The 14962-nt window shown below is 48.4% G+C and overlaps 1 protein-coding gene across 6 annotated transcripts in view; it reads left to right on the top strand.

Annotated features, from left to right (window-relative positions):
- The window catches only part of Ttll8 (tubulin tyrosine ligase like 8), a 76797-nt gene extending 62344 nt beyond the window's left edge, over positions 1-14453 (top strand). For 4 of the 6 annotated variants that reach the window (XM_076556549.1, XM_042264620.2, XM_076556547.1 and 1 more), the window contains exon 14: positions 14275-14453. In XM_076556549.1, the coding sequence (XP_076412664.1) occupies positions 14275-14343 (69 nt within the window). In that variant the 3' untranslated portion in view covers positions 14344-14453. Of the gene's footprint in view, positions 1-6107; positions 7221-14274 lie in introns of those variants that run through there. The other 2 variants (XM_076556550.1, XM_042264621.2) reach the window with 1 other exon arrangement.
- The last annotated feature ends 509 nt before the right edge of the window (positions 14454-14962 follow it).

The raw sequence follows: 14962 nt of genomic DNA, 5'->3' as shown, positions 1-14962 counted from the left end.
AGTCCATCACTGGAGGAAGTCAGGACACAGGAACTCAAGTGGGAACTTGAAGCAGAAACCTTGGAGGAACACTGCTTGCTTTCTCCTTCCAGCTCAGGCTTGGCCAGCTTTCTTATATAGATCAGGACTCAGGGAATAATAGTACTGTCCCCTCCCCTCCCCATCAATTAATAATCAAAACAATCTCCCGCAGACACGCCCACAAGCCGGTCTGACGTAGCCAGTCCTTCAGTAGAAGTCCTCCTCTCTGGTGACCTGAGGCTGTGTCAGGCTGACTCTGCTCTCCTCCTGAAAATGCGTTAGCATGGGGCTTCTCTTCCTTTACCTTACATGTTGCTTGGTCAGAGACCATTGCCTGTGTGACTTCGCTATGCGACCTTTCTTCCGAATTGCTTCGTCGGTTAACTATGTAAATATCCCGTTCAGGACAAACTCCACCGAAGTGCGCAAGAGCTGAGTGCCGTGAGTAGGGTCGGATTGGTCGATTGTATTTTAGACATGTTTCTGCTCCCGCGAGCGCGGCTGCTTCCTGTCACCTTGGTCTGTCAGTTACTGAGCCCAATCAGCGCCTCTGGGGACATGCCTGTTTCTTCTAACACGTCTGTTCGTTCCCACTTTATTGCCAGTCGTTATTTTATTTACTTACTTTGGTTAGAATTTGCTTGTGTTTCTCTTTCTTCATTCTCTCATCTCACGCCTTAGACCAGTGGTTCTCAACCTTCCTAATGTTGTGGACCCATTTAATATGATTCCTCATGTTGTGATGAACCCCCAACCATAAAATTATTTCATTGCTACTTCATAGCTGTGATTTTACTGCTGTTATGAATCGTAATGTAAATATCCGATATGCAGGATATGCGACCCCTGTCCCCACGGGCTGGGAGCCTTAGAGATTTCTCAATCCAAAATGGACAGTGTATTTCAACCTGTGCATTCAGTGTTTACATTCTGTCTTTCTAGCTGAGCTCTACTGAAAGTCAATTGCTGACAGACGACAACTTCAGCATGGTGTAGCCTCAAACAGCACATGCTAACTTCTCCACAGGTTCTGCATGCAGGTCAGGGCCAGACAGGCCGCCTGGCCATTGCTGCTGACCGGCCTCCTCAAGTAGGCTATGAAAGTATAGAGACAAGACTTGGACCTTCGCACGCCTTTAATCCCAGCACTTGGGAGGCAGAGGCAGGCAGATCTCTGTGAGTTCGAGGCCAGCCTGGTCTACAAAGCGAGTTCCAGGAAAGGCGCAAAGCTACACAGAGAAAACCTGTCTCGAAAAACCAAAGAGAAAAAAAAAAGACTTATGTCTTGTGGCCTCGTGGGACACCATCCCACAGCAGCCACCATGTTCAGTTGTTCCCGTGCCCATCCTGAACATGTGCACAGGAGGCAGGCCACAAGAGCCACTGGAGCAGGGTCACTGCAGCATCTACCACTGATGCCACTGATTTCCCATCAACCACCTGTCCACAGTTTTCTTTCTCTGATGTTTACTTTTTTCTTTTCTTTCTTTTTTTGTTTGTGTTTTTGTTTTTGTTTTTCAAGACAGGGTTTCTCTGTGAAACAGTGCTGGCTGTCCTGGAACTCACTCTGTAGACCAGGCAGACCCGCCTCCACCTCTCGAGTGCTGGAATTAGGCGTGCATCACTACCACCCAGCGACTTTTTTTCTTTCTTGAGATAGGATCCTATATAGCCTAGACTGAACTCAAACTCTCTGTGTAGCAGAAGAGAACCTTAAACTTCTGATCCCTCTGTCTCCTGGAGTGCTAGGATTGCGGACATGCACAACTATGTCCAGTTCATGCGAAGCTGAACCCAGGACTTTGTGCCTATGAGGCAAGTGCCCCGCCAACTGAGCCATGCCTCCAGACCTCCTATAGTTCTCTCATTTCAGTGTTCCTGGTTTAGAGGTTAGATAGTCTGTCCCTGGTGGTATAGTGGTACCTGCAAATATTCCTTACCAAATTCCAAAACTTTTCCCTCCTACCCAGATAGCCTAATAGCCTTGAGGCTTAGAGATGTTCCTCTGGCAGAGTTCTTGCTATGGTTGACAATTGGCTAACACCTCTCTCTCTCTCTCTCTCTCTCTCTCTCTCTCTCTCTCTCTCTCTCTCTCTCTCTCTGTGTGTGTGTGTGTGTGTGTGTGTGTGTGTGTGTGTGTGTGTGTGTGTGGTAGTGGTGGTGAGGCTAGGATGGAACCCACAACTTCATGCCTGCTAGGCAAATTTCTCAGAGCTGAGTTATAAGCCAGCCCTGCAACGCCTCTTATGCCACAGATACAGCACGGGCCTCATCCCATCTGTCTTCCAAGTTTGCCTGCCTATGTGCCCCTGGCCTTCTGCGGGTTCATGTGTCCCAGACTCTCAGGGGAGAATGCTTTGAGCCGCATCCCTCAGTGAGGGTCTGGGACAGTCAGGTGACTGGATGGTCTCCAGCTGTTTCTCACACTAGTGCCTCGCACAGACAGGCAGCAGCCACCTGCTCTCAGCACACTCTGCCCGCACAGCTCTGCCTGCTTTCAGAAAGCCAGCATTTGCAGGGTGGGCAGGATGGTTCAGTGGGCAACCTGCCATCAGTCGTGATGACCCGAGTTCGAGCCCTAGGACCCACACAGTAGGAGAGAACTGGCTCCCTCGGGTATCCTCTGACACCCACACAGGGGCTGCGGCACTTGTGGCCACATGTGTGCACGCCAAATAAAAGTACAAATTTTAAAGAGAAAACCAACAACACTGTCATCATCCTGTCCTACGGTAAGCCGTCAGTCTGCCAACCTTCTAGTCACCCATTTACCCAGGCATGTGGCTTATTCACTCATCCTGGATTGCCCAGGATTTCCTTTAAACTGTGCAGTGAGCTGCATTGTGGTGGCGCATGCCTTAATCCCAGCACTCAAACAGAGGCAGGGGGATCTCTGTGAGTTCAAGGCCAGCCTGGTCATCTATATTATTGGTTGAAATATTAAGGCAACTCCACGTAGTTAAAAGGGAGGCTTATTTTGTGGGGTAACTCACAAGTGAAGGGATAGGTTACAGGGTCCTGGAAAGGTGAAGCGCAGCCCAGCGGTATTCTCTGGAGAACTCTGCTCCGTCTACCTCCAGAGTCCAGGATCCAGGAACCAAGAGAGGTGGTGCATCTGGATCTCGGGTCTTTCAGAGTTCCTGTCTCACCTCTGCCTCTTAGGCGTGACAGTTGCCAGAAGCCTCAATGGGGGTGGTACTTCCAGGACAAAGCTGGAACAGCCACCCACTACACTATATAGTGAGTTCCAGGCCCGTCGGAACTACAAAGGGAGACCCTGTCTCAAAACAACAACAAATAACACTGCAACTGTCACCACCGGCCAGTTAGAAATCTCCTCACCTCTGGCCTCCATCTCAGCTCTCCCTCCTTCACTTTGGCCTCGGGCTAGCCTTTGCTAACCCTTCCCAGTGGCTGCACATGGTCCTAGTCTCCACTGTTGGAGCTGCCTGGTTTCTGTGTCGCCCTTGGAACGGTTCCCTGCTTCGCTTCTGCTCACCCCAAGCCCATCGGTGCTGTGAATCCACAGATGTCAATCTCTGCTCTTCTAATGGCCACTTCTTACAAGTCCCGCCTGCTGGGCTGGGGGTGACACTTAGTTGGTAGAGTCCTTGCCTAGCATGCAGGCGGTGCTAGGCACCATCCCCAGCAACACATGAACTCCAGGAGGTTGAGGCAGGAGGATTAGAAGTTCACCATCACCTTCGACTTTGTAGGAAGTTCAAGGGCAGCCTAGGACACAGGAAACCTTGTCTCAAAAGAGTAGTGGTAGGACTTGTGTTTTAATAAAATTACTAGGCTGGGTTGCTGCTCAGTGATAGAGGACTTGCCAGTGGCATGCATGAGGTTCTGAGTTCCATATCTGACCACACACATGCATGCCCACACATATGAATTACACACACACACACACACACACACACACACACACACACACACACCTCGTGGACATCTTTTAGCTTATTTTCCTCTCTTATGCTTTCAACATTGCATTTGGAATTATGAAACTTATGTCCCGTGTCTAATTGTCCAGCGATCCTAATTGTTTTGCCCGGAATGCTCCTGCAGCAGCATCTACCCAAACTTGCTCATATTTACGGTGAACTCTTTTCTTTAACAAATTATTGGTAGAGGTCATTTGCATTTCTTCCAGGATACGGGCTCACCCATCATAGAACAGAGTCTGCTCCACTTGTAACCCAGCCACCTCAGGCATCTCTCTAACTTCTCCACCAGCCAGATAAGACTTTGTCTTCAAATCCACAGGCAGGCTGACTTGGCATTCCCTTTTCTTACGGATCTCTCCTTCAGTTCTTCTCGGGATCAAGGGTCAGGGTGGGGCAGTGGAGGAGGGACAAATAACCTTTGGTGGTTTCTGCTTTCCTGGGGCAGGGATCTCTTTCCTCCAAGGGATGCCCTTCTGCCTCCCATACCCCAGGAGGCCTCCTTCAGCCCCGCATGACCTTCCTATCTTTCTGCTCTGTTGGTTTTCTCTACAGCTTTCCAGCAATGCTTCTCCTACCTTCTGCCCCACGTTGGTTTGGTCTAGACTCCAGAGACCACTTACACGGATGCCTCCCCAAGTCCAGGGGCCTGCCTCCTTCAGTGTGCCTTCTCAGCCACTACTAGGGTCCCTACTCCATGGGCTGGCTGGAGAGTTGCAGAATAAGGACTGTTGGTTACCCTTACCTTCATCATCCCTCGGTCCCCTGTGCCCACCCCCACCTTGATCAATGCCAGGACTCATCATTCAGTTCCACCCAGGGCATGAAGGTCTGGGGCTGTGTCTCCTGGAACAGCCTGGACACTAGGTCTCCCCTGGCCACCACCTCCGGGAAGGCAGGGGGTGGGCAAAGATCTGGAAGGAAAACTGGAAGAAAATGACCAGTTTCAGGACCAGTAGGAACCTTCCCCAGGAAGGTAAACCTCCTGGAGACAGGAGAAGGTTGCAGCCCTCTTGTGCTCAGTGAGCCCTAGATCCTGCCCTCCGGTGTCCAGTAGGGCCAGCTTCCTCCCCAAATGGGAATGGCGCCTTCCCTTCTGTTCCCAAGACCAGCCCTGCAGTGTAGCCCAGAGACACAGAGCCCACCCATTCCTTCTGGCTGGGACTGCCCATGCCTTGGCGGTGTTGAGGGGGTTGGCAGGTAGAGAGGGACAAAATGGGGCCATCCCCAGCCTCTCTGGCCTTCACCGCAGACTTGACCTCCACTCCTCAGCCCCAGTTTGTGTATTGAGAAGTCTAGGTTTTCTGAAACCTAGTAAAGGAGACAGGTGGCATCCATGAAGTGAGTGTGTTTGGGAGCCTGCTGGCACTAGGCTTCCGTTCTATGGGTAGAAATGGTGTGAAGCGGGTGTGCCTTATTACAGTCTGCCCTAGGAACCTGGTCTCAGGAACGAGGAGTCTGGTGTTTTGGGTGATGGGCGTGGTTTCAAAGTACAGTGGGTGTGGCCTCAGGGTGCGGATGGGTGTGGACGGTGAAACGTTGGTCCAGGAGTTCAGATTCACCGGGGCAGAAGTGACTGGCGCAGGAGGCATAATTCCCCACTGGCAGCACTGGTCAGAGCAGATGGGTGGGGTGGAGAGGCAGGGAAGGAGCTATGGTAGGTACCTCAGGCTGCCAGATGGTGGAGACAGTGGCTGTGGCAGTGGATGTTGGGGCGTTGGGGGACAGGAGAGTAGGAGGGGCTATAGGGCGGGACCGTGGTGGAGTTGGACCGTGCGGGGCGGCAGTAAGTTGGGGGGTGCGGGCAGCAGTGAGTTGGAGGAGTGATGGCCCAGAGGTCCAGAGGTAGAGGGATTGTGCTGTGCGGGCGTGGCAGTGGGCGGAGCAATGTGTTGTAGGCGTGGGAACGAGGCGGTGGATGGTGACAGAGCACTGGGGGATGCGGGATGGGGCAGTGGGATGGGGCATTGGGATGGGGTAGTGGACGCATCAGGGGGATCGGAGAGTGGGAACAAGTTGATGGATTGGGGCAGTGGGATGGGGCAGTGGGGGAGCGGCAGTGGGCGCCGCAGTGGGCAGGGCACCGAGGGGCTGTTCCCCGTCGGGCCAGCGGGGCGGGTCTCAGCGCCCCTTTCCTCGCAGGGCTTCCGTGGGACCACCAAGCGCCGTGCCTAGTTTGCTGTGGCTTCCGCCCGCCCCGCCCCTGCAAAGCCTCTCTCTGCGCCTAGATAACCAAAAGGCGCCTTCTGCTGCTCCGGGCGGCGGGCGGCCAGGCAGCTGGCGGAGCCCGGGACGAGGACCAGGATGAGGACCAAGACCGGACCGAGACGCCCCCAGATCATGGCTCGTCTCTGCGGGAACCGACACATAGACGAGGGACCTTGTATATAGAGCTATTTTAGAGAAATCGTGATTGCCGCCATGGTATTTCTTGTGGAGCCCCACCCTCTCCTGTGCCCACATCCCAGTCCTCCTGCTCACTCCCTGGGCAGACTTTCATAAGCCTGTTAACTCTGACCCCTGCTCTCTGGCCACGAAACAGAGGAGAGGCAGCCACCCCTGGCACTATGACGACCTTTCCTCTCGGAGGGTCGCCCCTTTGCTGCTGGGTGTCTCCCACCGGGGAAGGTCCTTTGCAGGACACCCATTTATTTATTATTTATTTATTTATTCAATGCATCTAGGCTGTGCTGGTCCCCATGCTTTGCACTCAAGCATGGGTGCTAGGCAAAGTGGATCTCTCAGATCCTTTGTTAACGGTGCAGTTTTGGAGCCCTCTGTCGCTCAAGGGACCAGGCAGTCTGTGGACACCCAAGCATGGGGAAAGGCCCAAGTCCTCCCTAGAATAAGGCTGATGAGGGGTCCTGATATGGTGAACAGAGCCAGCTATTGGGGACATTGGAGGTCTGCTATTGTATGAATATGTACCCTAAAAGTCCATGCCCTGGAAACTGTGTCCCCAGTGTAACAATCTTGAGAGAGGAGACCTCTGCCAGGGCGCTTGTGAACAGATTCATCCTTTCATGGATTAATAGGCTGTCTTGAGCATGGCTTTGTTTTAAAGGCAAGTTCCCTCAGGTACACTTGTGACACCTTCCACATGTGACAGTCTGCATGTGACACCTTCCACATGTCATGACATCACCGAGCCATCAGACACACACCAACACCCAGCATCAGATGCGAGCCCCATACCCTTGAACTTCCTAGCCTCCAGAACCATGAGCCAAATAAAACTCTGTTCTTTATAAATGTACCAATGTGTGACACTTAGTTTTGAGAACAAGAAATGAGCTGAGAACGGTGTGGGGAGGGATGTCCCCGTGGCCTCAAGCTGGAGGTGGCAAGGGGCAGAGGTGAGGGCACATTGTAGCTAACTCTAGCCTTCTTTCCAATGCTCTCTCTCTCTCTCTCTCTCTCTCTCTCTCTCTCTCTCTCTCTCTCTCTCTCTCCCCCCCCCACTCTTGCCTCAGGATAAGGTCCACTTAGAATCATTCACAGCCCCCTCATGGCATTTGGATGACACGTTCAGAGTATCTGTCACTTGGCAGCCAAGCCTTGTCTGAGCTGGCGGTAAAGGTTACCGTCCTGACAAGAGTCGACTCACAGGGGTCTCCACCCTTCTCTTTACTCCTGTGGGAATGCCTGTGAGATCATTAGAGGGCCTTTTGCCCGAGGCACAGCAGTTTCCACTGGAACCCCCAGAATGCATTGCTGTAGCCGGGCCTGGAGTATATAGCAGGGTCTTTCAGAACCAGCCTTCCTGGTTGTCTCAGTCACACCCATTGCTGACCACATTTCCACACAGAGGCTGGACCAGACTTTCGCTCCCAGGGACTGTGGCCGCAGGGGGCTGTCCTCTCCCCGTTTTCTTGCCTCTCTGGCGGCACAGTGTGTGGCTCCAGCAGTGACCACAGAAGTCCCCACCCACCAAGTGCTGGTCTGGCCCCGGTGATTTAGGGCCTGGTTCTGTGGGCTCTGGCACTTTGGGCTAGGCTGGCAGAAGGGTGGGGTCCCTAGACAAGGGTGAGGTCAGACAGTGGGTCCTAGCTGTGGCCCCTGCTTCTGATGCACGAACCTGAGCGCGCGCACACACACACACACACAGCATGCTTTGTTGGTCCCCTCCTGATACAGTCTGTGTTCTTCCCTGGTCCAGGAATGCTGCCCTCCGCCCTTAGGTTGTCTGTTGAACAGCCATGAAGTGCGGAGACATGTCCAGGCTCAGCATCCTGAGATTCCCCAGGCATTCATCCCCTCTCCATGCCTCCAATGTCTCCCTCACGTGGTACAGTGGCCCTCCCTGGGTCAGAGGTGGAAGCAGGGAGTCCCTGTCCTACCCAGGAAGAAGCTGGACTTAGGGATTTGAGCTGAGAGGGCCTTCACCTTCAGGGTGAGAGAGGTGACCAGCACAGGACCTGCTACACATTCCCAGGATGGAACAGGCATGACTCGCCTTTCTTTTCTTTTTCCTTCTCTCTCTTTCTTTCTTTCTTTCTTTCTTTCTTTCTTTCTTTCTTTCTTTCTTTCTTTCTTTCTTTCTTTTTTTGGGGGGATGGGGTTTCTCTGTGTAACCCTAGCCATCCTGGAACTTGCTCTGTAGACCAGGCTGGCCTTGAACTCAGAGATCCACCTCTCTCTCTCCTGAGTGCTGGGACTAAAGATATGCGATGCCACTCCACCCAGTAGACCTGACCCTTATTTTGCCATGTGACTTGGCAACTAGCCGAAACCCAGGCCTTGATCTTCTAGGGGGAGTCCATTTTAGACTAAAAATAGTCTGTTCCTTGTTGACAGAGCCTTTGTGGGCCAGTGCCCAGCACAAAGCCCCGCCCCCTGGGTGTCAGGTCCATGTGTAGCCCCCCACCCTGCTGCTTGTGATCCTGAGCAACAGCCCACCTGCTAACACTTCCCTTCTTACCACAGCCTGACCAGGGGTAGTCATGTCCACAGGCACTCAGGGAGCACTCCCCTACTTCTGTGGGTGCTCCCTCATCATGTAGGAATTAGCCCAGCTAAAAGGGGTTCGTGCAGATTCACTTCCCTCTCCTGGACACCCTGTGGATTTACAGCCTCACACTTCTGACTCCAGCGTTGTTTCTCTGCATTCTTTTTGTTATTTTTGTCTGTTTTTTAGTTTTTTGAGACAGGGTTTCTCTGTGTAGCCCTGGCTGTCCTGGAGCTAGCTCTGTAGACCAGGCTGGCCTCGAACTCACAGAGATCCACCTGCCTCCACCTCCCAAGAGCTGGGATTAAAGGTGTGAGCCACCACTGCCCAGCCCCACATTCTTTTTGTTTGCTTGTTTGTTTGGTTGGTTGGTTTTTGGTTTTTCGAGACAGGGTTTCTCTGTGTAGCTTTGGAACCTTTCCTGGAACTCACTCTGTAGACCAGGCTGGCCTCGAACTCACAGAGATCCGCCTGCCTCTGCCTCCCAAGTGCTGGGATTAAAGGCGTGCGCCACCACTGCCCTGCTCAGTCCCACATTCTTGTACAAGGTGAACCATGCAAAAAAAAAAGTCACTGATTTCTTAGATTGTCAAATTCTCTGCCTTTTGTCTTGGAAGATGAGCTCCAAAGAGGGAGGGTATGTGTGTGTGTGGGGGGGGGTCTCTGCAGATATTTATTCACAGAGCCTGAGCCCTAAACAAATGTTTAATTGATTTTCACTGAGTGGATAAACCTGGGTGTGCCATCAGCCGGTGGGATCTATGAATGCCAGGAGAAGCAGGGCATGGAGGCCACATGGAGAGGTGACAGAGCTCTCTGCCTCCCAGATGCTCACACCCTCTCAGTCTTTGTGTTATTTCCTCTTCACAGTGAGGATTATTGGAGAGAGAATCCGAACAAACAGAAAGAGTCAAAATTTTGGTTCTTAAAAATCTCCGTGTATGCACTATTCATGTGGGCTTGTGTTAACATCATTTACTCGGTACCAAATTGGCTTTTCAGTAAAGTGTTTGTGTAAGCTAAAATTGTTCAATTGGCCCAGCTCTCTTTTAGCTCACAGTAAAACTAAAATGTGAAGGGAAAAAAAAAATCTCTAACTCCAACTGTTCCCTCAGTAAGCTTAGCCACACCACATGTCTAGTTCACCAATTAAAGGAACCAAGTGAGTGACAAGGGGGTTAGGAAATCAGTATGACCACCTTCGGAGAACAAGCAGAGGGGTCCTGGATCTTTCTTTGGAGGAATTAACATGAGTTTTTAAATTTAAATTTAAATTTTTTTTAAAGATAAGATATACATAATTATATGTTTCCTGTCAAAACGGTAGTTATTTGATCTTCATCTGGATTCTGATTCCACAAAATGTCGTATTGCTTGAGGGAATAATTTAATTTAAAAAAAAATGACTACTCTTGATTCAGGTACAAATTTTCATATTCACTAATTGACCCTGAGATGCTAAACCCCTTATCCCAGGGATGTTTATCTCTATGCTTTCAGGTGTATTTTGTATGTATAAACATCTACAATTTTTGTTTGTTTGTTGTTTTTAGAGACAGAGTTTCTCTGTGTAATAGTTCTGTCTGTCGTGGAACTTGCTCTGTAGCCCAGGCTGGCCTCGAACTCACAGAGATCCGCCTGCCTCTGCCTCCTGAGTGCTGGGATTAAAGGCGTGAGCAACCACCACCTGTGCAACTTTTAAAAAATGGAACAGGTTGCTGGCTGGTGGTGGCACACGCCTTTAATGCCAGCATTCGGCAGGCAGAGGCAGGCAGATCTCTGAGTTTGAGGCCAGCCTTGTCTATACTGTCTACAGAGTGAGGATAGCCAGGACTACACAGAGAAACCCTGTATTGGGGGGAAAAAAAGGTTTTTCAAGGCTGATATCTTAGCCAAGCCTATGTAAGATACAACTCTAGGCCGGGCGGTGGTGGCACACACCTTTAATCCCAGCACTCGGGAGGCAGAGGCAGGTGGATCTCTGTGAGTTCGAGGCCAGCCTGGGCTACCAAGTGAGTCCCAGGAAAGGCGCAAAACTACACAGAGAAACCCTGTCTCGAAAAAAAAAAAAAAAAAAAAAAAAAAAAGATACAACTCTAAATGTTTTTTAAAAACAGTCATTTAACGGCCAGGTGGCGGTGACTCACACTTTTAATCCCAGTGCTCGGGAGGCAGAGCCAGGTGCATCTCTGTGAGTTAGAGGCCAGCCTGGTCTACAGAACAAGATCCAGGACAGGCACCAAAACTACACAGAGAAACCCTGCCTCGGGGGAAAACGACAACAACAAAAAACAACAACAACAACATAAAAACAGTCATTTTAAAAACCTGCTTCAAAGGGAAGGAAGGATTGTAGGAGTCAGAGGAGTCAAGGATACCACGAGAAAACAGCCCACAGAGTCAACTAAGCAGGGCTCATAGGGGCTCCCAGAGGTTGAAGGGACAATCACAGAGCATGCATGGGTCTGACCTAGGTCCTCTGCATATACATTACAGTTGTGTAGCTTGGTGTTTTTGTGGGACTCCTAATGGTGACAGTGGGGGTGTCTCTGACTCTTTCACCTGCTCTTGGGACCCTTTTCCTCCTACTGGGCTGCCTCTGTCTGGCCTTGATGTGAGGGGGTGTGTCTTGTGTCTTGTCTCACTGTAACTTGCTACACAGTGTTTTGTTGATATCCCTGGGAAGCCTGACCTTTTCTGAAGGGAAACAGAAGAGAAGTGGATGGGAGAGCATGAAGCAGGGAGCTGAGGGGAGTGGAGGGAGGGGAAACTGTGGTCAGAATGTAACACACGAGAGAAGAATAAGGAAAAAACACTGCTTCAAGGCTTACAAAGACATCTTGGAGTTAGTTTATAAATAATCTCTTCTTTTTTAAGTGGCATAGAAACTGTATTCAAAGCAAAGCAGTAGATAAGATTAGACTATGTTGTAATACAGCCGTATTATTGTTTGGAAGCTTCATTTTATGGGAATTCCCATAAGAGAAAGAGGGGTTTGGTTATTAGGGGTGTGTAGTAAGGAGGGTTTTCTGTTTTCCTTTCTTTTCTTTTTTCCTTAGGGGAGGGGAAACTGTGGTTGGGATGTACTGTATGAGAGAAGAATAAATAAAAAGAAAAAAGATCATCTTAATTTGTTACATTATGTCATAATATTATACTTAGGGCAATTACTCATCTTTGCTTTTAGTTTAAAAAAAAGACAGTTTAGGTAAAATATTTGTTAAGTGATTAATGTACTTACTACGAAGATGAAAAGGACTATTAATATGTTCTACCTGTGTTTGTAACTGTTAGATATTTAAAATACCATTTATATGTTTTCTGTGTTTTAGTTACCTCCTCTTGAATTTTCATTTAACATTCTTTTTTTTTTTTTTTTTTTTTTTTTTTTTTTTGGTTTTTTGAGACAGAGTTTCTCTATGTAGCTTTGTGCCTTTCCTGGAACTCACTTTGTAGACCAGGCTGGCCTCGAACTCACAGAGATCCGCCTGCCTCTGCCTCCCGAGTGCTGGGATTAAAGGCATGCGCCACCACCGCCCGGCTTCATTTAACATTCTTATTTAAAATGTTTTTGCCCTTAATCTCAGCACTTGAGAGGCAGAAGCAGATGGATTTCTGTGAGTTCAAGGCCAACCTGGTCTACAGAACTAGTGCCAGGACAGCTAGAACTACACAGAGAAAGCCTGTCTTGAAAAAAAGTCTAAGTTTTATAGAAAATAACAATAATTATGATAAGAACTAAACTATCAAGTAAAGAACATGAAATATAAAGGCTACATATATACACTGTATTTTTGGTAAAAGAAAAAAAGCGTAAAGGGAAAAATGCATTTGGATAAGAAAGGACTTTGAGTGGTATATACCTTTAACCCCAGCACTTGGAAGGCAGAGGCAAGCAGAGCTCTGAGTTCAAGGCCAGCCTGGTCTATACAGAGTAAGTTTCAGGACAGCCAGGACTACACAGAGGAACCCTGTCTCAAAAAAAAAAAATTCTAAAATAGAAACAAATGAGAATAATTTTAGAAGATTATAAAATAAAAGTTACCAAATTTTTAATATTTTATTTTTAAAATATTCTTATTATTTACATATGTGTACATGTGTATGTCTATGTATGAGGAGATCAGAGGGATGGAGCTGGAGTTATAGGCTGTTGTGAGTTGCCTGATATGAGTGCTGGAAATCGAACTCATGTCCTATGCAAGAATAATATGTGCTCTTAACCACTGAGCCATCTCTCCAGCCCTAAATATTTTTTTAAAGATTTATTTATTTATTATGTATACAGCATGTTTGCCTGCAGGACAGAAGAGGGCACCAGATCTCATTACAGATAGTTGTGAGCCACCATGTGGTTGTTGGGAATTGAACTCAGGACCTCTGGAAGAGCAGTCAGTGCTCTTAACCTCTGAGCCATCTCTCCAGCCCTAAATATTTTATTTTTAACTATGTGTACATGTGGTCTGTTAGTGGGTTTGTGCATGCGAGTGGAGGGAGAAGTCCTGAGTGAATGTGTATTGTTGGCATGGGGACAGGCATGTCAAGGACCAAGGTCTCAACCCATGGGGATTTGGCAAAGCCATTCACCTTATGGCAAGGCTCAGAAAACAAACCTGCTTCCTCTGGTCCAAGTATGAGTGTCATGGACAGTTGACTGGCTTGTACAGAAATGAGTACTGCTGTTTCTTCCTCCTGGATGTGTACAGCTCGAGAGTCCTCGCCACAGACCCCTCCTGCCAGCTGACTGGGACTGTGCTACACTTTATAAACACACTGAGGTTCCAGGCAGGACAGGTGCTGCTCCAACTTGACCCCAGCTCTCCTGTGCTTACCTGTCCTTTCTTCATTCCCTCCTGCTCCTAGTCAGGGCTCCAGGACCCAAGCTGGGCAGGTCACAGCATGTGAGTGCAGTGCCCAGAGGCCAGAGGTGTCAGATCTCCCTGGAGCTGGGGTTACAGATGGTTATGAGATGCCCAGTGTGGATGCTGGGAACCAAACTCAGGTCCTCTGAAAGAGTAGTTCAAGCTCTTAACCATTGAACAATCTCTTTTGCTCCAAGTTATTAAAAGTTTTACGATCACAATCAATAGCCATGAGATAAGATTAATACTTGTTCTCTGTTTACAACAAGTAAGGCTTTTGAAGTATTAATCTACTCATAGTAATGTTCACACACACACACACACACACACACACACACACACACACACACACACAAAAGAGGCTTAAAAAGTCAAGGGCTATGTTTTATCCTTTTACTAAATAATTTTATCTATAGCTATACTAAATGTTTATCGTTTTACTAAACATTTAAAGTTGGTGATAAGATTTTAATTTTATTTTATGTTTTCCCATTGACAGAGCCTTTACGAGTTGAATACCCACTACATGTTGAATATCATTTCTTTTAACTTCAGACGAACCTACTAAATTACAGAATGATCATGGAACTCGTTGATTGTAGTGGACAAATCTATAAATCTCTATAAAATTTGTCCTAGTACATAAATAACACTAATAAATACAAAAAATTAACCAAAGATTTTGCTTCCTTCTAAGATTTACCTCTTTTAGAAAACATCTATTATTTCCTCATAAGTACTTGACATCCTATAAAAATTAAATATAAAACTGTATGAGACATTTCTATTAAAGGAAAACATATACTGTTATCAGTACTTTTAACTATGAAAACTAAAAATTCAAAATTAACTACAGGGTCTTCTTCCAAAGATAAAACAACAACAACAACAAAAAGCCAGGCAGCAGTGGCGCACGCCTTTAATCTTAGCACTCGGGAGGCAGAGCCAGGTGGATCTCTGAGTTCAAGGCCAGCCTGGTCTACAGAGCGAGATCCAGGACGGGCACCAAAACTACACAGAGAAACCCTGTCTCAAAACAAACAACAAAAAAGACATGACATTGAAGGTCCCAATCTGGCTGGAGGAAACAGACACAGCTTTCATCCCAGCAGTTTGGAGTCAAAGGCAATCAGACCTCTGCAAGTTCAAAGTCAGCCTGGCCTACAGAAAGAGTTCCAGGACAGCCA

The sequence above is a fragment of the Peromyscus maniculatus genome, chromosome 20, assembly GCF_049852395.1.
Source record: "Peromyscus maniculatus bairdii isolate BWxNUB_F1_BW_parent chromosome 20, HU_Pman_BW_mat_3.1, whole genome shotgun sequence".
In the NCBI taxonomy this organism is placed as follows: domain Eukaryota; kingdom Metazoa; phylum Chordata; class Mammalia; order Rodentia; family Cricetidae; genus Peromyscus; species Peromyscus maniculatus.
Note: the sequence above shows the minus strand (reverse complement) of the source record. Positions and strands in the feature narration are given on the sequence as shown.